The sequence below is a fragment of the Hetaerina americana genome, unplaced genomic scaffold (assembly GCF_022747635.1).
Source record: "Hetaerina americana unplaced genomic scaffold, ioHetAmer1.1.p SCAF_1, whole genome shotgun sequence".
NCBI lineage: Eukaryota > Metazoa > Arthropoda > Insecta > Odonata > Calopterygidae > Hetaerina > Hetaerina americana.
Window position 1 is genome coordinate 89,946,940 of NW_027286069.1, and position 24,931 is coordinate 89,971,870.

Consider the following 24,931-nt stretch of genomic DNA (forward strand, 5'->3'; position numbering starts at 1 on the left):
TATCTTGTTTAATTTCATTTCCTTCAACCCCTTTTCTATCTTGTGATCAGGTATGCCTACACCTTAGCCGTCCTTGGTGGCATTATGCTCCCTTTTTCTCAGAGCTTACGGTAAATACAGTCCAACATTTAGTTGGCCAAATACCTTTGACAAATAGTGCTTCTATGCACCCATAATATTATACATATCTTTAACTAATTCATTTAAAATAAGACAAACTTGCAAACCTTCCTTTTGAATGAAAAGCACCCGTAACTTTCAAATGTCATAATTTTTCATATTCTTCTTATTACCAAAATTTTTAAGAAGTGTAGCCTATGTAAGAGTCACTGTTAAGTTATCTAAAGGTCATGCTTGGCTGAGCCTACGATTGAAGCAAATATTACTCAGGCAATGAAAAAACAAACAGTTAAACCTCATTATCTACACTGCATACACAAAAGATTTGGCCAAATAATCCAATAAGTTGAATTTAGGAGGCTCTATTGTATAAATTACAAAAACCTCATTTTGAGATTTTAATTCATTATTATTTTAATTGCTAAGGAATTTAAGCCTTTGAATCACAGTATGCAAAGTACTCCTACATGCTAAAAAAATATTGATTAATACCCTTTCAATCTGGGATGGATAAAATTTACTCTCAACTTTCATGATTTACTCTACCACCAAGAAGTTTCCAAATCTGAATGATTAGTATTCTTAACTTGTTCTTAACGGACAGAGCAATAGAAAAACAAAATTACTCTTATTAAGGTTAAAAAATGACTGACATGAAATGGAATGAGCCTTATTTGCTAAAATAGAACCTAAACCTAAAAAATTTCCAAAATTTGCGTGAAGTTTCTTGAAATGAAAAGCAAAAGTTGCTTGAAATTTCTGTTTAACAAATTCCTTAAATTGCCACGACATTCAGTGTAAACTTTTGAGTATGTGTTCACAATTGAACTTTTTAAGAAAGCTTGTACTGTTCCTTCGGTTGCATTTCCTTTAAAAAATCAATCTTCCAGTGGCCTGGCTCTATGAGTGATTGTGGCCAACACCCCATTACAGAAAATCAGCCAAATCAGGTTGAACATGAAATTAAAACTCATAGCTGATGAATTTGCGACAAACGAAAGTCATTTTGAAATATCATACGGGAACAAGAGTTAAGCCTAGGATGATTGCGTGAAATTGCACCCTGTTGCATGCAATAAGGAATTAATGAAAAATATTATGCTGATTAACAAACATTTTTTCAAACAGCCACTTAAAATCTTGTGTTGGAAATGATTGCATTTTCTTGGCAAAAGCACTCTGCATGGCAGACCTAGAGCATTTGCTACAAGTTTCCAAAATGCAGCCAAGCATTAGCCTGCGTTCAACTTAAAAAATCATTTGTTTCTCTTTGGCAAGAACACTAAAATGAAATAGCAGTACTTATTAGCAATGAAGACGGCCTATTTTTCAGCTAAATATTTGCAAAGGCCATTTCTAAATGGCACTAAGCAATAGTTATCCAAATCTGCCAACTGCTTCAGTTTGGAGTGGTTTCTTTTGGAAGAAATTTAAGGAAGCAAACAAGTCGCATAAACAGTGAAACCTAGAATCAACATTTTTCAGATGACCAGTGAAAAAATACGTAAACTGAGGTCAGGGAAAATAATTACTTTTTTTTTGATGCTACACACTATAAATATCTCAGAGAAGGCCTCATCAAATAAAGAAAGTTAACACCAAAAATTTTGTTGTCAAAGGAAAATGCAGTAAATGCAATAAAGTCCCAACAATGAAATATGATATTAACATACTTGTGTTTCTTGTAGGAGAGAAGTGGCATAACTACATATCCTTAGGCATTTTAGCTCTCACTTCATTTGCTAATTAGCAATTAGCAAGTGATCTTCAGCACTAGTAATTCACATTATATATTGATAATTTCCAAATCATTTGAGAGGGCCTCAGAAAGAGCGAAGATGATGTTTTACATTTTCATAGCTATATATTTGATCAAGTTTAAAATTCAATTCCGTGAAGATTGAAAGGATTACAAAATTTTTTCATGATGACTATGCACTGTGGAAATACCAAAATGAGGATAAAACCAGTATCTTTAGTCATCACTTAAAAAGAGTGCGCTCTTTTACACTTCTAAAAATATCATAAGTCAATATTCTACTTTCTGATAAGTTTCCTATATTCAGGCATGCTGCCTCCTGCACAATTTCCAAATTCTGCTCAATTTGACTTTATTTCCTCATTTTTAGATCACTATAAATCAATATCAAACCAAGTATGCTCGCTAAAGCCATCGAAAAATTGTTTTGATATTTAAGTCTATTATATAAATGCCGCATGTGCCAGAAAAAATGTTTTGCTCAAGGCATATTGCCATGATGGCAGATTACTACTTCTGAATTCTAGGTCCAAACAATTACATTTCACGTTCTTACTACAACTATCAGAACCATGACAAATAATTATGCCAATGTATGGATTGTAACACAGTCTAAACCCATACCTGTATTTGCACCACTGCAATTTAAATTTTCCCACAATTGACAGCATTTTTATCACGTCTCATACAATTTCCTATTTTACAATTTACTTCGAAACCCAAATTTACATGATATCATATTCAGTTTTCCCACTTACAGAGTGCCACTAGTGATGAAAATGTGAACCACTTAACCTCATAATTCCAGTCAGTAATAGAATCATGCTATGAAATGAATATATTGTAAAACTAGAAGTTTGCCACCAAATTTATACATTGTAAGAACACCAGAGGGAGACTTCAAAGAGCACATAAGTTGAAATTATGAGGAATGAAAATGACTTTGAACCATATCACTGAATCAAAAATAATTTTATTTTCATTATAAAATTTTGAAGTTGGACCACTGTTCGCAATAGTCGAATGATGGGGTACTCAGATTCTTGTGGGTTAAGTTTTTACTAGGAATAGGAATTACTTAGGAATATAAATATTATCCTGCTTGAAAATGGAAAGAAGTGGGTAAAATAAGAACATTTTCATAAGTGTAAATTCTCCTTCTCCCACCACTCACATCTTCCTGCATTTTACACTTTTTTCTGAAGTCCCTTAGATAAGCTCAAACATGAGGCTTTACTGTAGTTCATTGCATGAAAATTCAAGGTTTCACTGTAATTATATTATGCGCTTCATGGAAAATATAGATCAGCAAGATCATTGGTTTATATTAAAAGTCATGGAGTACTATGCACTGGGCAAAATATCATTATTTCATCTGCCACAGAACCATTATAATATACGCAGTATGAAGTAAAAATATTACGAAAGAGAAAGAGCAGATAAAAATAATACCCGCAATGATGTAACGAGGTTTTTTCTAAAGCAAGTGGTCTGTCCTACCATGCACAAATATTCAGATAAATGAGGTACAACCATATTTTTTCATGACCATCATGCATTTTGCCTTTCAAGCAACGAAAACAAATTTTAAATATAACTAAATTGAATTCCAACAGATATATTATGGAATGCAATAGCTTGATTAGCAAATTCTTAAAGAAAATTAACAGGGTCAATCAGAGAACTGATTATCTATTACAAATTGAGGTGCAAATCATGAAACAGAAAATGTAAGAATTGGTCATTCTCTGGGCCAGTCACGCACACAAAACAATCAAAACCACAGACACGCATTCACACATTCTGTCTCACAAATTCAAACACTAAAGACGGAGCTCTATGGTGTAAAATAAGAGGGTTTGAGGTAGTAATGTGAGGAATGGGCAAAAGGTGCAAGGCATCTTAGAATTGGTGCCTGATGTAAAAATGCCAACAAAAAGCTTGTAAACAAAGACTGTTGGCAAAGAAAAGGAGTAGATGGTCAAGGAGAGGCGACATTGAGGCAGGAGTTAAAGATGTGGAGACGGCCGCTTCCATTTGAAAATAAAGGATGATACATGAAATGTGGAAATTTTACATCCAGGTACCAAGAAGCTATCACAAACATGCATTTTAGAAATGAGAAGACTCACTTTTCCAGACAAAATCTAAATTCTTCACCCACGACACGAAATAATACTCCGAGCTATTTCCTTGATTATAGCAGCCTTCAATAACATCAAACTTCAAAACCAATATTAAAATTCATGGGATACTTTTTTTTTAAACCATAAACAGCACATCACACAAAACTCATTTATAACTTGAATTTTGTCTTTTGTAGTCCCATTTTTTAGAGCTAAGGACAATTGTCAAAATGAAAGGACACCGAAATTAAGTCATTCTAACCCATTTTAAACTCTCAGTTTGCTGAAGCTGAACAGTTATTATGGTACGCTAATTTGATAAAAAGAGGGACTATTAATTCCCTTCCTGTTTAGAGTGATATATAAAGGGAAGGTAGGGTAGTGGCCTTACTTTCCAGCTAAGTGGCACTAAGGGATATAAAGCAGGAAGAGTTGCAGTACATATTTCATTGTGCAAAAAAAAATATAAGGGCAATATTTTTAAACGAAACAGTTCAAAATAGCAAGAAAAATGCTAACAGAATGTATTTTCTAATTGGTGATTCTAAACCATTTCTACTATTTAACTTTCAGCAAAATCACTACACAATATAATGCACGAGAGATCTATTTCTGGTCATTTATCCAAAATGGCTGTCAAAATTATGAAATAAATATTACGTAAACAGAAAAGCTAGCAATGCTGCAAAATGGGAAATTAACCACATAGGGAGCTAAAACAGATCAAATTTGGAAGACTAATTAGCAGTTAACTCGTGAAAAGAGTTAACACCTCCAGTCATTGAAAAAATAAAAGGAAGGGCATTAAGTCTCGGGGCTAAACATTTGATTTTAACAAATAATTCGAAGTAAAGAGGATTATAATAAAGCTCGACACAGAAAAGGATATGTAGGACTTGGTGAGGTAGTTGACCAAGAGGCACTTGGTTCAACTGATTAATGAGTTAACAACCACCGAAAAGGTGGGGAGCATTTTGAAGGTCCAGGCACCTTATCAAGTGAAAAGGAAAAAAAAAAGGTTTCTCTGGGTTAAGGATAGGTGTTTCCATAGAGAGAGAGAGAGGGAAAGTAAAAGAGAGAGAGAGAGAAAAAAAAGAGTATGTGATAGGGATTGCTATAATTTTTTTTTTTTGCTTTTTGTCCCGCACCCCTGCCCCCAGCTGACGATTGACATACCGCCCGCTCGCACACCTGCAAGAAGTGGAGTTCAAAGATTATCATCACGCAGCTGGAGGATGAAGAAGGTGATGGTGGGAGGGCAAGCCACCACTCTCTGCTGCGGATGGTGGAAATGCCCCGACCAACCGAACCAAACCGACTGGTCAGACGGATGGATCGGGGCACTAGAGGCGACTGGTGAGTAGATTAGAAAACCAAAAAATTAAACGAGAAAAATCAACACGCTATATCTAGTACACAACCATGAAAAGAGATGAGAACAAATGCACTTCTCATGCAAACATTTAACTGTTCTCTTTTGTTCTGTGGCTGTTACTTGGCAAATTTTTAAACAGTTTACGAATGTATTTAAGTTGGTTAAGTAGTTTTATTTATTACTTTTGAAAACTTCCACTAGAACAACACATAAACACTAAATGATTAAGCTTGTGTATAACAAACATTGCATACATGAAAATGTTCATAAGATTATGGGAATTTGGAATTGAAATTTCACAAACATTTCTGATTAATCTTTCCATAAGTGTCATACATAAACCTAATATAGTGAGCACTTCTAGATTTATTGAGCCTTGCCATTTTCATAATGAAATTATAATTTCCAGCCATTTTCATTGTAATGCACTGATTTCACAAAGCAAGGCATTAATTGCGTGAATTAATTTAAGCAAAAATGTTAAAAATTTATATTTCCAACTTATTGGGGGCAACATGATGCACTTAAAAACACACACTTTACTAGTTTGCATTTATTCATTCATAATGCATGCAAAATTAACGCTTTTAATAATATTCCCTAGAAGCAAGTCATACATAAATAAAAACTATAAGTAATAAGTATCTAAGTAATGTTGCCAATATATTTGCTGATGGCTGATCAACTTCAATGTTATCAAAAAGATATTTCTCAATTATCAAGAAAGTTCAAATTCAAAATACGGACACGCTACAGAATAAAGTTGCTCGAGACTGTATGGAAAAAATCATATTTTTAATATAATCAAATATTGTTATTACAATGTATAGCATTACACTGAGATGACTTAAAATATTGGCTTTCCAATTAAATGGCCAAAACGTTTTTAGTGACAAAGATGTTAGGTGTAATAGGTCATTTAGAAGAAAATCTAAAATGACATGGATTATATTATGATAAATTGAAATGATTGGTTCAAGAAAGTTAAATTAGAGAGAAACATTTGAATATTCAAATCATTTTAGTAAAGATGTTACAAAATAGGATCTCATAGAACTTTACTTGAAAAGATGGGATCTAAGTTTGCATAATTAGTATTGCCACTGAGCTGACTATTACTTTAACTTTCACTCTAATTAGCAAATCATTACCTAGTAATTGTGAATACCTTAAAACCAATATTTTTAATGAGAATTCTCTTCTTAAAACACTTGACATTTGGAGCTGGCCAATGTTTAAAACACTACACATTAAATGAGCTAAAAAGTGGTAATTGATATTTAACATAGAAAATGTATATTGTGAATTAAAAAAATCAATAAATTGCTTGCATGATATTTGACATACTTTTTTGAAATTAGGTTAGCAAGCACAAACAAGTCTAACTGTTTCAGAATAGCTCAATAACATTTAGATTATGCTGTATACTCTGATAACTTATATAATATTTGGGCACAGCAACTAACTCATTTTACTTACAGTACGTTAAATAAAAAATCAAAGGCAGTCTTAGGAAGCTTAGCTTCTTAACGCTTTTATGAAAAAAACTATGAGGTAAAGAAATGAAAATATAGAAATATATATATATATATATATAGTAGTAGTAAGTAGTCACCATGTACAACTACCGATCACGGATCTTGGCCCGTTACCAGCTCACCCTCGTCCTTGGCGACACTGCAAAGGTTGGGTTCGAGGGAGGGGGCCTAGGGCAAGGAGGAGGTGAAAGGACAAGGAGAAGGAGAGGCGGGAGAAGAGGAGGAGGAGGAGGTGAAGGAACGCCAAGAGGCTGGCACCCACTTGGGTAACACCCTCTCCATCCACCTCACTTAGCTTGCCCAGCCTCCCTTCTTCCTTGCCTTCCGCAGAGGCAAAACAAGAAGAAATGACAAAAAGTTGAATGTCAGTAGTGGCGGGCCTCAGGTACTCGCTCAATCACCCTTGACCATTCACTCGCTCAACTACACTAACAAGCACCCGCTCAGTCAAATACAGTAGTGCAGGAACAATGTCATCAACTCAATCATGACATAAATTCAATGCCCTAAATTTAGATTTCATGAAGTCAAGCTACTGGCTCTGCACAAGCCAATGCAGGAAATAGTTGGCAGCAATGAGTTTTGAACTTCCACCAAATACATTAGCAGGCAAAGATGCCACTTTTCAAATTTTTTATTTCTTTTTAAGGGTAAATCGAAGAGCCCATAGCCAGTCTCCAATGAATGGCAAAGTGAACGCACATTCTTGAATAAGACATCCATTCTGCTGAGATTGCATGCATCCAATCAGGATTACATGCGAACCCAAGGGAATGGAAGTGCAATTGCTTGGTTAAAGAGTGAAACTTCAAGAAATCCTTCCCATTTCAAACGGGAGATCTGGCTACAATGAATGACCACACATCTCTGCACATTATGCCTTTTGAGTCGTTCACTTCTCCAAATGCTGAAAGAGAAATGCATTTAAAAAAAAACATTATTTTTTCCATGGGACAAATTTAGCGTGGGCACAGACAGACATCAGGCAAAATAAACCAATCTCACAGGCTCTCTACTCCTCTCTCGCAATCACACATACACATCAGCATGCAGGCACAGGAGAGCTTATGGCACTCCATTGCTCAATACATCCAACCTGACTCGCCACAAACACTCCGCATGCCCCCACTCACTCTCACACACCTCCTCACTCACAGCGATAAACACAAATCAAGCACTCACAGTTCCAAACACCCTCAGCCACCGAACACCCTTTCTCACACTCCTTGGACATTAAAAAGAAAAATGCATTCACACTCTCATTCATTTCCAGTCATGGAGGTGCATGGACAGTTGCGACGTTGGATCACACCCCACAAAAAATTTGCTCCAGGGAAAACCATACTCTATACACAAACTATGGGGAACCATACTTCAAAAATGATATTTTGAAATGACAGTGGAAACTGCATTCTTCCAGGCAAAGTTATGACTCTAGGAGTTGTGAGGTGTAATTCAGCCTTCAGAATTCAATCAAAGTTTTCTTAAATGCTGTTAAAACTGTCAATTCAAGAGTGTCATGGTATGTGACAAAATAGACAGCAGCAATCCATGTTAACAAATCTGGGAATAAGTGTGTACCCACAATCACATAAAAAAATATCCACTTGAAAGAATTAAAATTTCTCATAGGGAAAAAAATCCCTTTTTTCATTTAAGTACGTTATTTCCTAAGAATTTCCTTCTCCAAAAATACTGGAGCTGGAAGAATTTGATGTTTCCATTATTACAAAAACAGCCCCTGGATTTCAGGAAGCACACAGTTTCCCAGGGTTGAATAGAATAGCTTAGAGAATGATGAGAAATTGTTTGCACCTAATCATGAAAATGATAGTAAGAACAATTCAGAGAATTCATTTCATTTCACTCACAAATGTGAAAAGGAAAATGACACTATATGCAAAACATTAAATCATTAAACTCATCCTTCAACAGTCATTTTAACATCACATACCATGGCACTATTTATTTCATTTATATAAAGATATATACCTTAAAAATTATTCTAGCCATATTTTTAGCTATATATTCTAGTAATCACTGTAATCATAATACACATACATCAAGATTATAGCCATTCCTGCACATTTATATGAATGAATGGGACTTTTTTGATAGTCCCATTATGAGTTTATTTTTTAGTTTGACAAATGCATTTAAATATCTTTCCAGCCAAATATAATTTCCTTCAGACACGCCAATTTTAAAGCAGGAATTGCCATTTCAACTTAGGCCTGATTAGACGAAAGTTTGAATCTTGACTGACAAGGACAAGTGAGAATTACTTGTTGGCACATACAAAATGTCTGCATTGTTTTAAGTAACTTATGCCATGAGTTCTTGGAATTCAAATCCATTCAAGAATGAGATACATATATATATACATAGTGCATGTGTTTTATGTATGAGCAAACAAATAATTTCTACTTGCTTTCTGAATTTTAACTCCCAACCTTCCCATATCACTCCCCAATCCATCATGTTTTGTATGAATACTGACAATGGTACTAATAGTTCCACAAAATCTTTAAAACTTCTGTGTAACTGGTACACAAGGATATTTCCCCCAAAGAGTTTTAACCCAAATTCCAAATGAAATGTCCAAATTAAAGTGTGGAATCAAATGGTTTACCAATTAAATTTTGAAAAGGGATTACAAATTTACTTTACATTTAGCAGCCAAGTATTCCCTCAAAAGCCCTTTTTATGATGCCCTTTTTTATTATAGGCACAACTATTGCACTCCCAAAACAAAATGAAGACAAATGGCGAAAGCAATCAAACCACCAAACTGCTATTTAATATGAAAAGTGAACAAAGAAAAATTGGAATAATTCTACTTTGAAAAAAATTTCATGGAATTGAACCAACCTTCCTTGCTAACTTTTCGACAATCGTCTTCCAACATTTTATAAAAATTACACAGTAAATAAATTACAGGGTGTATTAATAGAATGAATGGCACTCTGTTTTCACTTGCTTTTACTTTGTACTTTAGAGATACATGACTTCATAAAGCGAAGTCAAAAAAAAATATTAAGAATGAATAGGATGCACGATTAGCAGTGGCATGCTTGAACTTTCTCCCACTCTTCCTCTTCCCCATCCCCTTTCCTCCCAACCCAGTCCCTCATCTGTCAAACAGCTGCTCCTGTAACCACTCTCACCTATCTTGGTCGGTGACGCTAAGGGTGTGGTCGGTGGGGTGGCTGTAGAAATTCCAGAACCCCTTTGGCCCAATAAAACCTTGGCCATTGGGGCCTGAGGCAAAGTTTGTGCTGGAAGTCCCTCTGGAGCGTATGTGAACGTGTGTGCCTCACTCTTTTTCCCACTTGAGGTCACAAGCAGCCTGACCTGAACGGGGGAGGTAATGTCTTGGCGCCGATAAGGAGGAACTACACAAACAAGATGAGTCTGCAAAATAATTAGAAGTAATAATAAATAATAATATTTATTGATTCCTTGGAGACATGTTTGGGAAAAGTTACATTGACAGCAAATATGGCAGTCAAGCAGAATTCATGGAAATTAAGATTTAAATACAAATGTACAGTCACAAAAAAAACAGTAAACAAGAGCATTAACAGTAGTTATAAGAGGAAAATTATTAATCTAAAGAAGATAGACATAAATTCATCAACTACATAGCATTGTTGCACGCACAGAAACTTAAAGTTTAGATTTAAAAGACAAATTATAATCTGTTTCCCTTAGTATACTGTTATCAGGAATTTCACACCAGCATAGTAAGGGCTCTTAGTAAACATGGTGAGTTATGGGCAGTTATCCCCAAGTCATTACAACCTCTTGTGATATGCCCAAGTCTATCAACATTGGTTATCACATAGAACATGTCTTTGTTTTGCTGCAGAGTGATAAAATAAAACCTTAATAACATCAGAGTGTTAGACAATCAGAATATTAATTGATACTCAACTACCATACTTGCTCAAATTGCCATTTTTGCCAATATTAGTTGTTCAAATTTTCAATGAAAAAAACACCTGTCAGCTTAAATCAAAAGTCTCAGAAAAATTCTTTCACTTTCCCAGAATTGGGCAATATACAACACAAAATATAAAGGTTGGCATTATTTTTCATCAGCCCTGATAATTTTATTTTGATAAGCACTGTTTTCATTTTCCATTCAACTCCCAGGTTCTATTAAAATTTGTTTTGTTATTTATACAGGTGCTTATCAATATTTTGATGCTACGCTTAACAGTTTATTTTCCATAATGTAAATATAGAATAATTTCTCAGCGATTGGGCCATCACCATATACTGCTATTTGCCAGATAAAAAAATAGAAAAACTCAGCATGCAAAGTTTATCGTTGAGTTGAGTAGAGCGGGGCATTCAAGATTCAACTCTATGGATTACATGCAACTTTGAGAACCAATCCACGGCATAGGATATTCAGATGTTGAATTGCAGGGATGTGGATAAAACGGATGGCACAGTGAAATGAATGAATGAATTCATTATTTTTCTCATGCAGGAATGCCATAAGACATGATTTCCAATAAATGATATGACACAACTGAAAAGGTGATGGGGAAATTGCAAAGCACCTGCCCTACTCCTTGGATAAGAGCAATTCTGTTTCTGAATTGCTTCCAAAAAACTTTTCGACTCTCAGGAGGAAGCAGCCTCATTGATGACCACCATAGATTGGTTCATTACAACATTATTGAAAATAAATCAGCAGACATTATTCGCAGATACCCAGAGCCTTGAATGACATTTCCAGGGAATGAAAAGTAAATTTAACTTGAGAGTTCAGTAAAAAATACTTGACATTTATGTTAAAAAAATACTGTACCAAATAGCTACCACTATTCCTTCAGTTACCATTGTAACAAAGCAATTTATAACTTATTTTAAGTTGCTTGTTCATATTCAACAGATTCAGGCGAGATGCAGTGGAAGCTCATCATTATGAGAAGAACAAATTTGCAATTTTCCACAGATTGCTTGTTCATGCCCAGAATGCTTAAACACAAAAATTCAAAATTACTATTTTCCAAAAGGTCCTGACAAATTTGGTTTAAATCCAGAGTCTACTTTTATTTCAGTAGACACAGTAAATGAGTTCTGGGTAAACTTTAAAACTGGGTGCTCTCAATACCAATATTTCAATCTTGACTTGGTTTTTGTACTTATCTGCAATCAAAACAACTTCGCAGGCACTAAAGGAATATATTCTATTGTTTCAGGCTTCACTTCGTGGAAGTAATTGATATCCATTATTAAAATAGAAAGAAAGACTCGTACTTTTCCACAGATTTTATTATACGGTACAACGCGTTTCACCAACTTGCGGCATCATCAGGTACTACTAAAGGAATATTAGAATTCTTCAATTTCCCTCAAATGTATCTGAGAAATTAACTTTTCCAACACAGTATTACTAAAAATATTTTTTCTTCAAGCATATTTTGTGTTGCTGAAATCAAAAAGAATGGAGTACAACTTTGTAAATAAACCCAAAATTACTTTACTGGAGATTCTCCAAGGGTAGTGGCTAATTTTGGCTCGGGAAAGTGGCTTATCAGGGGGAGTGAATTTCTTTGGCACAATCTTGTCTACTTGAATGCAAGATAGGAAACCAGCCATCTCTACTTTCCCCTTCCTTTTACTCTTTCCCCTTCAGAGTGCTGTTCACACATTTCTCCTCCACGTGAGCATTAGCTCCCCTAACTTCCAAGATGGCTTAGACCCACCAGCACAATAGTTTGCAGAGCATTTCTGTGTGCGCTAACTTATCTTGAGCCAACCATAGCAGTATGCGAGAAAATTGACTTTTTTGTTTTAGTTACACTTGGTCATTCGCCACTGATATTGATACATGGGAGATGTACATGCACTCCATAAAAAATTAGCCCAAAATAGAATTAAAAATTCTACTAGTATTACTTTAATATAGCATTTAACCTATGTAAATGCTATAATGAATATGTTACTCACCGGTTGAAGAAACTCACGATCAGGAATTACTTGCTCCTCCCATAAAGGTTCTCCAGTGTCACTTCCTCCATCCTCATCCTCACCAGCTGAGCCTCCACCACCATCGTCTCCATCACGAGTGACATCTCGGCCCATCCGAAACACCACACGTGTGTCTTTCAGAAAGTTTTTACCAAGAATAAATAACTCTGCACCTCCACCGCAACCACAGCCAGTCAAGGATTTTTTACAGATTTCAGGTACACCAGGTGGCTGAGCTGTGGATTAAATAGGAGGATTTAATGGCAATTCATAAATCAATTATGTTTAAGGTAATATATTGGTGAGTGAATTCCTAATCATATATTAACTTAAAAAAAAAGATTACACAGTATCAGCAAACTTCAGTGCAGCATTTTGTTAAAGGATATAATCTATAAATGACTAAATGCATTTAATGGTCTACCTAAAAAGATAATAACTTATGTACAAAATTAATTCATCAAAGCCTCTGTTATTAAATGGTAGAAATAAGTAGCATTTAGGTAATTTTATCAGAATGCTCATATTTGGTCCCCTCTTAATGGTGTACACCTTTCAGAGGTGGATCCCTTTTTGTAACTGAAAGGTACACCCTAAGAGAAGGTTTCACTGTGCTAACTACTAAGCTCTTACTTATTTAAAAAATGGGTGAATTTATGCTTAACTTTCAATCAATTTCTTATGCAATTGTCACTCAACATCTGGAATGTCAAATTTGTAAACATCAGATATGAATAATTTTAGAATTAAAATTTAAGTGAACTCATGCCACATTAAAATTCTAAAATAATAAAAAAAACAGGTACATACTGCAAACTATTGGTTGAGATATTGTCTGCAACGTTTCTGTAGTCCCATTAGGAAGCTTTAAGTTAGCTCGGAATACCATTCGACACCTCGTAGACTTCTTTTTACTTCTTCCAGCTGACTGCTCTGGAAACCGATGTTCAACATCAACATTTCGTTCCTTGAGAATTCCCACACAGTCACACCTTTATTATGAAAGAATAAATCCAGTTATAGACAACAAGCATCCACTCCACATGAACGTAGCACAGTTCACTAAGCTTAATACACAAAAACAAGCACATAAAATTTGATGTTGTTTGAAGTCACAGGAAACCAGAGGCCAAACTTAAGCTCACTGTAAATGTATACTTTTCTATTTACATGAAGGCTTCCATTGAATAGTGTCAAATCAATTTCCATTCAGGATTTCACCCATTAATAGGCATTCATATTTCATGGTGAGATTGTTAATAATTTTAAAACCAATTTTCTATACAAATGAATACGCATGGACATGCATATTTATACCAAATTAAATCATTCTAACATTACTTGAGGTAAAGCTTCCTGAGGAACAAAAATGTGACCAACACCACTTCTGACATCCCTATTACATAGAAACAAAAGCATTAACAAAAATTGAGCCCCGCACAAGGTTATATTTGCAATCTATGGTGATTAAACAAAACTAACATGTGAAAATTAATATTAATCAAAGCTTTCAAGCAAAAAGGAAGGTAATCAAATTCCAAGTTCACTCAGAGGTTTTATCAGAGGTAATAAATCACCTAGCAGCTATCAAATGGAACTAATTCACATGCTCCATTACCTAGGAAGATCACAAAGGAGCGCTAATTCTCTCGGGTAGAATAATGACAAGGATTGTGCAAAGCAAGATCCTTTCCCATTAAGCAAGGCCACAAAATCTATTACTAAAACTTAAGAAGGATTATTAAGCATTCCAAATATACAAGAACTAATATAAAAACATCCATTGAGTAGAAATGCTATCGAATAAGCATTTTGTTTTTTTCAGAGGTCTCATTAGTCACATACACCTTCATCTGGAGAACTACTACAAAGATGCAAAACAATTTTATGATATCCAATGAATCCCAACATTTCCATTACTTTTTAGTTGAGCGTGTAATTCAACATAGAGTAAGGAATTCATCATCCTATCTGCTATCTATTAAGAAGTCTACTTGCCAACTACAAGTCAAACACTGAATTTAAAAACATAGAACTCCTTCTTTACACATAGCATTAATCATCAATTTATTCGATTTCCACCTTTTCATCAAGTTCTAATGCATTTCCCAAAATGACAAGAACTACAAACCACAGCAGTAATTTTAAAAGGTGTTCAAGTCATAGAGCTATTTATGATAGAAAAGTATCTATCACTGGAATTGGCATTAGGAAAAAAGATATCGCACCTATGTTTTTCAGTTTTTGGAACACGGTGACATTATACTTCAAATTTTTAACTTCACTTAAGGTGCTACCTGTATAATAATCATCATCAGTGTTGAGTGGCCACAAATAAGCAGTCACCTTGAGAAAATCACTCGGGACCTGGGAATTAAAAAAGCCTGAACATAAACCACCCCACCAATTCGATTACGAAAAATGTTGCTTACATCCCGATCCACTTTCCATTATACAAGCTAAATTAACACTGCAATACTCACGTGATGACCATGTCTTTTGCTGGGTCAAAGTCCACTTCAATGAGAATTGTACCATCTACTTTCAACTCTGAGCATGGGGTTGAGTTCTTTCCACTGACACGGCATGCTTGATAGAACATGTGAGGGGCGACACGACCCAAATCTGTACCAATGAACACCTGAAGTTTAGCAGGTCCGTTGAATCCCACCAACTGCAAGATTTACAAAATGGGTAAGCCATTTACACAAGAATAGCAAAACATTAAAACTATTTCGTCTACACACAAAGCAATGGAAAAATTAAAATAATTTTGGAATAAAATAGTTTGTAATGATATAAAAAAACTGTCAGAAAAGAATAATGTGGTATCTGACCAACCTTAACAATGGGAAAGCCATTGCCACTTCGATCTTTTACAGCACCTCGACTTCCTTCAGTCTGATACCGAGCACGGTGCTGTGATTCTGGTTGTGCCAGAATTAGAAGCTGGGCCAGGGCTGGTGGTCCACTTTCATTTTTTATCAGGAAACTTGAAGGAAGCTGAGCTGTGAGGGGGTAATTACCATCTGCCCCACGTGTTGGCAAGATTAATGATGATGCCACTGTGCCCGAGTGTGATCCTGAGCCACCACTCCCTTGGGAAGACTTCCTCTTATGAGACTGTGTTTTGGCTGGTGTAGGAACTGTCCTCGCTTGGGTAACTGGTCTGATTGCATTGCTAGTAATCAACGTGGCCATGGCTATAGGTCGTGTCCTAAAAAAGATAATACCATGACAACAACAATAGCTTACAGTGCAAAGATAGTAGCCAAAACATTAAGCCTTATTGAAGCCAACTAACCTCAACTCTGAACTCTGAGATGTATTTCGTGAAGACACTGAGAATACAGAGAAACAGTCATTTGCTCCTTCTTCAATTTTTTCCATTTTGATTCCCAAACACTGCTTTTTGACCTCAGGACAATGATTGTCCCAGGATTCCTAAAATACAATAAATAGAAATGAACTATTAAGTATTAATAAATCAAAAATCAAGAGCACAACAAGATTAGTACAAAATTCATTCCTCAACATCTGAGGATATTTATATCTTGTACCAAATAATACCTTCAGATTATAATGCATTATGATTGGCATGACTGCTTAAAATTTCCTGCGCCTAAATAAATAACCCCCAATAACCAAAAATTCAAAATTCATCACCGCTTTCTCCTAAAGAGAACGACCATGTGTTTATTTCTTGTTTGTTGGCTTGTTCTACAACAACCATTGACACATTCTTTCAGTGCCAGATTTTTCACCAATGCATTTGACGTCTGAATAGTCTATATTGTTTCTATAGTTTATTTCATCAACTCATAACTTACTATTCAATTTCTAAATTTGCTTTCCTGCCCGCGGTCATCATGAATTTATTTCATCTTTAGTTGAAAAAGTCAACTGTACATCTTATGTTTACCAAGAGCTAACATATATCATACATGTCCTCGGAACTAGATAAAAAATACTTTTATAGGGTCTGCAGGACATTTAATGAAATTATTTATGAAAATGGTAAATGAAAAGTTGACTTCAAAAAATGAGTTATAATTACACAATGATACAGTGATTTCCATTTATTTACATGTCCCTGTTTTCCTAGAGGTACTTCCATCAATTAAGGTGGCGTTTCCCAAAATTCAAAAGCAAACAAAACACAAATTAAATTGATTTAATTCTTTGAAAAGCTGTAGTATTGTTACTTGAATACCTGCCCTGATGGTGGTCACACTGAAATTTAAAATCATAGTGATACTGGTGAGTGGTACCTCGCAATATGCAAAACTCATTCTATTGGACTTTATGGGATAGCCTTCACATTTTTCTACAGTAGAATGTCATAAATCTCAAATTCAAAAACTGTGAAACACTAATACAGAACTGATTCAATTTTAAAGAAGTTTTATAGATTGCCTGTTCACATCCAGATTCCATGTTCCTTCAGGACAGGACTAAGCAACAATTTTGCTACCTATGCCAGAATTGCTTCCTCTAAATTGTTGGTAGGGCAAAATGTTTCCATGTTGAAATGTAAAACTTACAAATACTATTTATACAAACCATTATAAATATCAAATACTTAGCTTATTAGTATGAATTAAAGTAGCAACCTTAAATTTCTGTTCATATTTTGATCTATTTTTTATAATCTAATTTATGATCAACTTAGAGGGAGCTGAATTTGTGAATTTTGACTGCATTTCATGTTTTCTTTCACTGGACTCTTCCAAAAAGATCAATATTCCCTCTGTAGATCATGCATGCAATCAAAGCAAATTACCAAATAACGAACATTCTCTACTATCTACTCACCTCTTACACTAATATTGGGACCACTACATACCTCTTGGCCATCAAAATGCGGCAGTTGGCTGCTGCTAGCAGTTGGATGAACAAATAATTGCACCTTTTGGATTTCAGAAGGATGATCAAATCCCAACCCAGAGTCATTTGAATTGTCGCAGGGATCCAAAGCACCTACAATTCCTCCTCCAACCCCCCTATTTTCTTCTGATCGTCGCCGTGAGGCAATGATGCTACCTAGAAAATAGGTGAAATACATTAGTGATTATACATAATTCTGTAAAGCCATTCCAACAACATTAAAAATGTATGGAAAATACAAAAAATTATCATTTTCAAATCTTAAATGAAAAATTGGCTTTGATCTTTTCGCGAGTAAAAAACAAGCTGAACTGACGAAAATTCCCTTCTATTTTTTGCTCTTCTTTCATGGCATACACACTTTCAACTATTTCACAAAATGCTCCAGGAATTGCTAATATTTATGAAAGCAACACAGGCTATTAGTGAAAATTGACAAATAATTCCACCTAGATGACATTGCCAGATTCCTGTACCATATAACCATTTGCAAAACTTTAGACCATACTACTAGGGAATAAAATATTTTCATGTTAATGATTAACATTAGAGTTGTTTCCTTTCCTACAACATTAATATTGTAATATATTTTTTCATTAATGATATTGGTTCTTAGCTTGTTCAAAAAATACTGAATTTTAGAAATTAAAATATAAGACATGCACAATATGAAGAAACAATTTAGAATTATTAAATCACTGAGATTAATCATCACCAGAAGAGGCAATCTACTAAAGTGATATCAATTTTGAAATCCCAGATACATATTACAGTACTCAAAATGATATACAATGGAAAACTTGGCACAGACATTACCACCCACTTCTTCAGCACCTGATACTTTCTACTACTCTTCATTGGAACCATAGAACCCAAAGAAGAAGAATATTGACATAAAATGTCACCACCTCTTCTCCCATGCTTATCGGACATTGCACCTTCAACCACATGATTTAATACCATTCCCTCCTTATTTCTCCTTAATCCATAACTCTATTTTTCATTTAAATGCAGCCCACATAAATAAGTTGAAGTGCTTCCAGAGTATGATGACGCTTTAAGTTATAATAAGTTCAAATACAGGAAAATGTACTTGCATAAGGTACTTACACCTAGGTTAAATACAGATAAGCATAAGGTTCCACAATATTTGAAATGCAATTAATCTTATGGTTAAGTTTAACTCAAAACTTAGTTCCTGCTCATAAATATTGGAAAATATCTACAGCTGCGACAAGTAAAACTGAAACTAAGTAAGCATAAAAAACAGGAAATAAAATTTTCCAAAATTGATGAAGTTTCAATAAGGCTCAAACATTATCATCAGACTTTTTTTGTGACATTGTTTCAATGGCAGAGAGATCTTTTTTTTCTAGAATTTTTCGAATTTTGCATTAAGCATCCACATAGACAATTGTGGATGCCTGATGCTTAGTTGACAAAAAATGCATAGTAGTCCGTTCAGTGACCACATATTAGTCCATCGTTCTCTATTTATCTAGTGATTGTCTACAAAAGGCCCAGGTAATCTAGATGTATGAAGACAGAAATGACCAGTGTACACATTTGTATTTGAGATTTCTCAACACAAAACTAATAACTTGGACACCATGGCAGTTTTTATGTATTTCATGGAATGAGCTCATACCCAGTTGCTGCCGTTTGTAACCTCCAAAGAATATTGTAACAGTAAAAAACAAGGACTCTTAGATTGAAAATTGCTGATAGACAAGTGGGATTTTCAGGATATTTGTACAAGAAAAGAGAAATGCAAGAATTCAAAGTTTAGGCAATTATTTCATAAAGCCAATCCTAAAAATTACCTTCCTAAAAACATGACCTTACATGTTACATTTGCTACAAATTTTAATGGAAATTCACTTCCATTTATAAAGATACTTGGCCATCATTGAGGAAAAAAGAAACATTTAAAAGTTATAAAAAGTTTGAGAGTCATCAGTGGATTATGGAATTTCAACATAATATCTTGCCAACATCTCTCCTTGCACATTATTTACCATCTTTCCATTTGTTTTTCCTAAACAGCCTATCCTATTAACTCTTTTCATCAATTTTCACACTAATTTTTCACTAGCCTCTGACTTCTGCTCATTCTTCTTAACGACTCCTGATTTATTAGTCACAAAAGTCTATGCTTCTAATTAAGTTTTACCATAAAAATATTCCCTTCCTTTTTATAAGTGCCAATCTTGTTGATGCACATCTCCTGTGTCCTTGTTGCTTCATCCATTTCTATTTATTATTCACAAAATATGTAAACTGTTCTACTCCAGCTATTATACTTCTAATCTAATATTAAATAGGAGTGTTTAAACTCCGTAAAATCTAGTAATCTTCATTTTATTGGAGTCAACCTTCATGGTGTGCACTTCCACTTGATCTGATCAAGCATTCCCCCAAAACTGTACCATTTAGCTGAATTTTCCACTAAAGCTTTATCTGCTACTGTATCTGGCTTAACCATCTCACCACTTACTTTCTCTTCCCACTCCAACCTTTCCCGTCTCTTTTTCCATTATCCCAAAGATATTCTTAAGTCCTGAATGACATTTAGCAGATGTGAAATGAAGTGCATTCATTTCACATCTGCTACCAAACACTTCTTCAATGTGCAGTTCAATTCATTCATATTTTTTTGATTAAATGTTAGCACGGTGGTTTGTAATTAGCAGCCTTTGATACAAAAAAAATTTTTACTGCGACCAATGGAAAGTGTTAAAAAGTTAATCCCTGGCAGACATTGTTTAACTAATTCGTCCTCATCTGGGTATCACTTAGAGAACACTCTGAGAAGGTACTTATCCTATCAAAGAGATAATCCCCGACATTAAATCCTTAGCTCTTAAGCACATTCAGTAGCATTGTTCACTTGATTCAGTGGAAGTTTTTAAATACACAAAACACACAAACCTGCACATTTGACCTGGGATTGTAATAAGATTTAATAGGGTGCGAGTATTCCTGAATAAATTATTATCATTGAAATATTCCTAGGAATATGGCAATGCAAGCAACTTAAGACTATTTCTCCAAAATGTACAAAATAAATATTCATTCACAAGAGTTCAATGGTGTTCACATTATCCAGACACATGATCTACAGCCATAGTTGCGGGTTTTTGTAATAAACACCTACAATTTTCTCAGAGCATCTAAAAGACACATAATTCTCAACAAACAACTCAATATATCTCGAATTTTCAGATATCTACAATTCCTGTTCAGTAGAAGGCAATGAATGCAAATAATTAACAACAGACAGCATTCAAGTTTAGCTTATTATATGCGAATGACAGTAACCATAAATCATCATGGCTTAAGAACTATCACACAACTAGGACATACCTGAGCTGACAGCTGGTAGTCTTTTTTGGGGAACACAAGCTCTTTTGGATGCCAATGTACTTCCAATGTTAGCAGAACCACCTTTCATTGACTTCCGATGAGGCCGTGGGCCAACACATCCTCCAGTTGGGCCTTTCATAACTGGAAAGAGATGTTTTCATGAAAATCAATGGTGAACCAAATTCATATATACAACACATTTGGATGGTTGCTACAACTCTAGATTGACAAATTTCTTTAGCTTTATACTGATATTTTGGGTAAGAAAGAGAATTGAAAATGTATCATTTGCTAAGCTCAACAACAAGGCAGTCATAGTGTATGTGCCTGTTGTACTTTGTTTATAATTTGTATTTCCAGTGCTGCAACAGAGCCATTTGAGAACACATTAGAAGTAAAAGATTTCTTAATATTCTTTCCTAAAAAATTCAGAATTTCCTTATATTTGAACTCATGCCTGCTTACTTTCCCAGTTTAATTGTTTCGTCTTTAATTTTCTATTAATTTCACCCTCTTCTTTTTTTTCAACAAATATGATTTTGTGAAAAAAGTCAATCAACTGAAGTAAGTCATTAGGTAAGGGTAGAGTTTTCATTATGTCACACACTATTTTCTGTGTGCAGGGAAGATACCACTTCCTCCTGGTGAGCCATTTGCAATTTCCCAGAAATACCTGGTGTCCAAATAAGCTAGGGTTCAGCATGCATAAACATAAGCAGAGGCATAACCTATATTTGAACCCAGGACCCACCAGTATGCAACTTATCACCACAGCAACAGACTACAGCAATGCCACTCCCAAGTTCTAACCATTAATAGAAAAATAATGTACGACACCTGCAAGATAATATTCGGAGGACCTAATTTTTTCTGACATTAACAGCTAGCTTTATTGAAATCAAATCAATCACAAAGCAGCCTTTAATAAACTGAAGCACCTAGGTATTTTCCATGAAACTACTTTTTGAGGATGATTTGGCGCGATAACAAAACTGAATGCATAAAAACACAAACTTTTGACAAGAACTTGTAAAAAAAAACAAATGACTGGTCAAACACTTATTAATGGGAACCAATTAAAAGGAACACATCAACGGTGAAAATTCTAGGTGACAAATATTTACTAATTTTTCAATATAGTAAGCTAATGGATCCAATGGACACAAGTGAATGGAGATGTTTACTCATTATGATTTGTTATCATCAGTTGTAAGAGAGCAAACTACTTTAAAGATATTTATTTACCGAAATTGAGAAATGGGTCAACAATTTAAAAGGAAATATTACAAATCTCGGGCTGACCATATTACGCATAAGAATACATACTTTTTCTTTTTGGAGGACGAAAAGCCATCACTTTTCTAAGGGCTCTTACGTCAAAGAAAAATATCGTTTGTTTTCCTCGGCGTGTTTGGCCGCCTTATCCGGGAGTTAGGTACAATGGGGCACTCACGAACACACGCTATTCTTGGATGACTAGAAAGCAGTCGGCGAAGAAGTAAACAAGATTCTAGTAGCAAGAAGAAGTTAAAAGAGTGACGGGCGGAATGATTGTTAACAACCGACAATGTACGTTGCAATAAATAGGAGGCCAACGAAGGTGTCAACGACAGGTGCACTAAAAACTCAACATAACAATATTGACGAAAATATAGGGAGCGATAATTTTTCGGCGGGAATGATAGATAGAATTATCTGTTCAAGCGTTGTCACTGGAGATTATTTCACGAGGTCGTGATAACGCGCAGGAAATGAGAGAGCCTCAACAGCCAGTATACGTCACCTCCACCATTGATTTCCATTTAAATACTACTGTTCAGTGCATAACATTGCCATGTCGTCCAGAAAGATAATTATCAAAGGGCACAATTAACGCAACCACAATCTTGCTCTTCTTTCTTGATGCTGAGACTTTTCTGAAGTGCGTAAAATAAGATAAATTAAGCAATGTTGCCATTGCATTACGTTATCTTCCCTAAATTTGTAGCGAGTGGAAACCGTGGCCATGAGATAGCAGATCACGAAAAATACCAGGGCGATGTTGGGGATGAGATCCCGCGCATGCGTAATATGACGCAATATTCCGAGCTGGAGTGAATCGATCATTGAAGACGTCAAACTGAAGACTTCAGTTATTTGAGGTACATTGACAGCAAAATAAATTGCAAAATGCAACAGTTGAACTGGAAATGATGCCTGCTTTTGTTTAGGAAATTTAAAATCGTCAGTAAATAATATTCGGACGCAAAGAAAACCCACTGTATCAGTTGTCCATAAAAAATCATAATATTTAAACCGTAATATCAGCATTCCAGTTAAATGTCTGTTGGTGTCTATTCAATTTTGGTAAAAAAATTAATTTCTCCATCAGGAATATTACTAAGCCTGGTTTCGCGAGTCTTCCAAACCCTAAATAAAGAGCCTGCCTTTTCCTCGATCACTCCTAAAGAACTAAGAGCCAATAAGATATTTTTACAAGCTTCAAATTGTTTGTACGATAACTCACGAAGAGTTGTTAAGGAGCTACAGATCAACTAGTGGAACCGCCCCTTGAGGCTTTTCATTCCAACATACCCTTGAAGAAGCATTCGTCATTTGAAGTTCAGAATAAATACTTAATTCATTTGGAAGCATCCAGAAAAAGCACTTTATCAAGTATTCATAGGATGAATTAATATGGACCCATGATGGTACGTAAAATTCTCGTGCAAAATAATTATACCAGGAAAAAGTTTCGGAAAATACGGAGAAAGAATATGAATGAAGTATAAAAGCTGGAAATGGAAGACGTTGAAACCGAGTGCGCTTGGTCCTGTACACATTACTAAAAAGCAGAAGAGTTGGAGGATATCCGTATAAAAGTTCCCAACATTGTTAATTCATATGGACCACGAGTAATAAAATTTACGGTTTATTTTTGATTGCTTCGAAGAGCTACCCCCTTCAGGCCATAGAAACCATAGAAAGACTCATTCCTTAAATCTCGCAGCATCACGGAAGTGGAGAGGGATTAAGGTGAATGGACCAACAGAAAAGGAAGGCCACATCAGCAGTATTGAGAAAAGCATGCCCTCGAAGCCAAAACGCCGAGAGAGAAAAGGGAGGGGGTTATATTTAAAGGTCTATTCGACTTTAACAAAGGTTCCTCATCAAGGTTAAGGGTAGAGAAAAGACCTTCGAGGGTTAAGGAAATCACAGCAACTGGCCTAAAGCCTAATACTGGTGGGTTCATCGAGCAAGAAGAGCTGCTCGCTGGAAATAGGGGTAGAATCAAGGAAAGAAATATCATGAACGAGTGCTTCGAATGCTTTTCTCCAAGAAGAGACCACAACCCAGTGAAAGCCATTAAGTGGAGATAAGACTGAAACTTAAAGATAGTCGATGATTAAACACCGACTGTTTCCCGCCACTTTTTGTGGAATTCGACCGAACACACCACTAAACTAAAATGCCTTAAGTGGTAGGGGACACGGCTGGTTTAGTGGAATGCAACCAGGAGGGATGGAGCTGTTTAAGAGTCAGTAGAATGGCAGGAGGGAGGAGGGAGTTGTCCAACTCTCCGGGGTCGGTAGGGACAATGAGGGTCAGATGTCCAGATAATGGACTGGTGGGCAAGTGGAAAACAATTCCACCAAGTGGGATGGGGTACGCGTCCTAAGGTAAGGTCTAACAGGGCATGAGGGGAGCAAGAAAGCCAAAAGGCTAGGAGAACAGTGGGAAAGGCGTCTCCGAGACGCGCGAGGAAACACGACAATCGCATTCTGTAATA

General features: G+C 35.4%; 1 protein-coding gene across 2 annotated transcripts in view; it reads right to left on the reverse strand.

Moving 5' to 3' along the window:
* NFAT (NFAT nuclear factor) overlaps positions 1-24,931 on the reverse strand; it is a 73,629-nt gene that overhangs the window by 15,964 nt on the left and 32,734 nt on the right. The window contains exons 1-9 of one of the 2 annotated variants that reach the window (XM_071592938.1): positions 22,489-22,735; positions 21,163-21,303; positions 17,756-17,952; positions 16,214-16,353; positions 15,751-16,126; positions 15,393-15,583; positions 13,720-13,901; positions 12,889-13,145; positions 10,086-10,332 (exon numbers count right to left, since the gene is read on the reverse strand). In XM_071592938.1, coding sequence (XP_071449039.1) covers positions 10,086-10,332; positions 12,889-13,145; positions 13,720-13,901; positions 15,393-15,583; positions 15,751-16,126; positions 16,214-16,353; positions 17,756-17,952; positions 21,163-21,303; positions 22,489-22,516 — 1,759 coding nt within the window. In that variant the 5' untranslated portion in view covers positions 22,517-22,735. Of the gene's footprint in view, positions 1-10,085; positions 10,333-12,888; positions 13,146-13,719; positions 13,902-15,392; positions 15,584-15,750; positions 16,127-16,213; positions 16,354-17,755; positions 17,953-21,162; positions 21,304-22,488; positions 22,736-24,931 lie in introns of those variants that run through there. The other variant, XM_071592929.1, reaches the window with a different exon arrangement.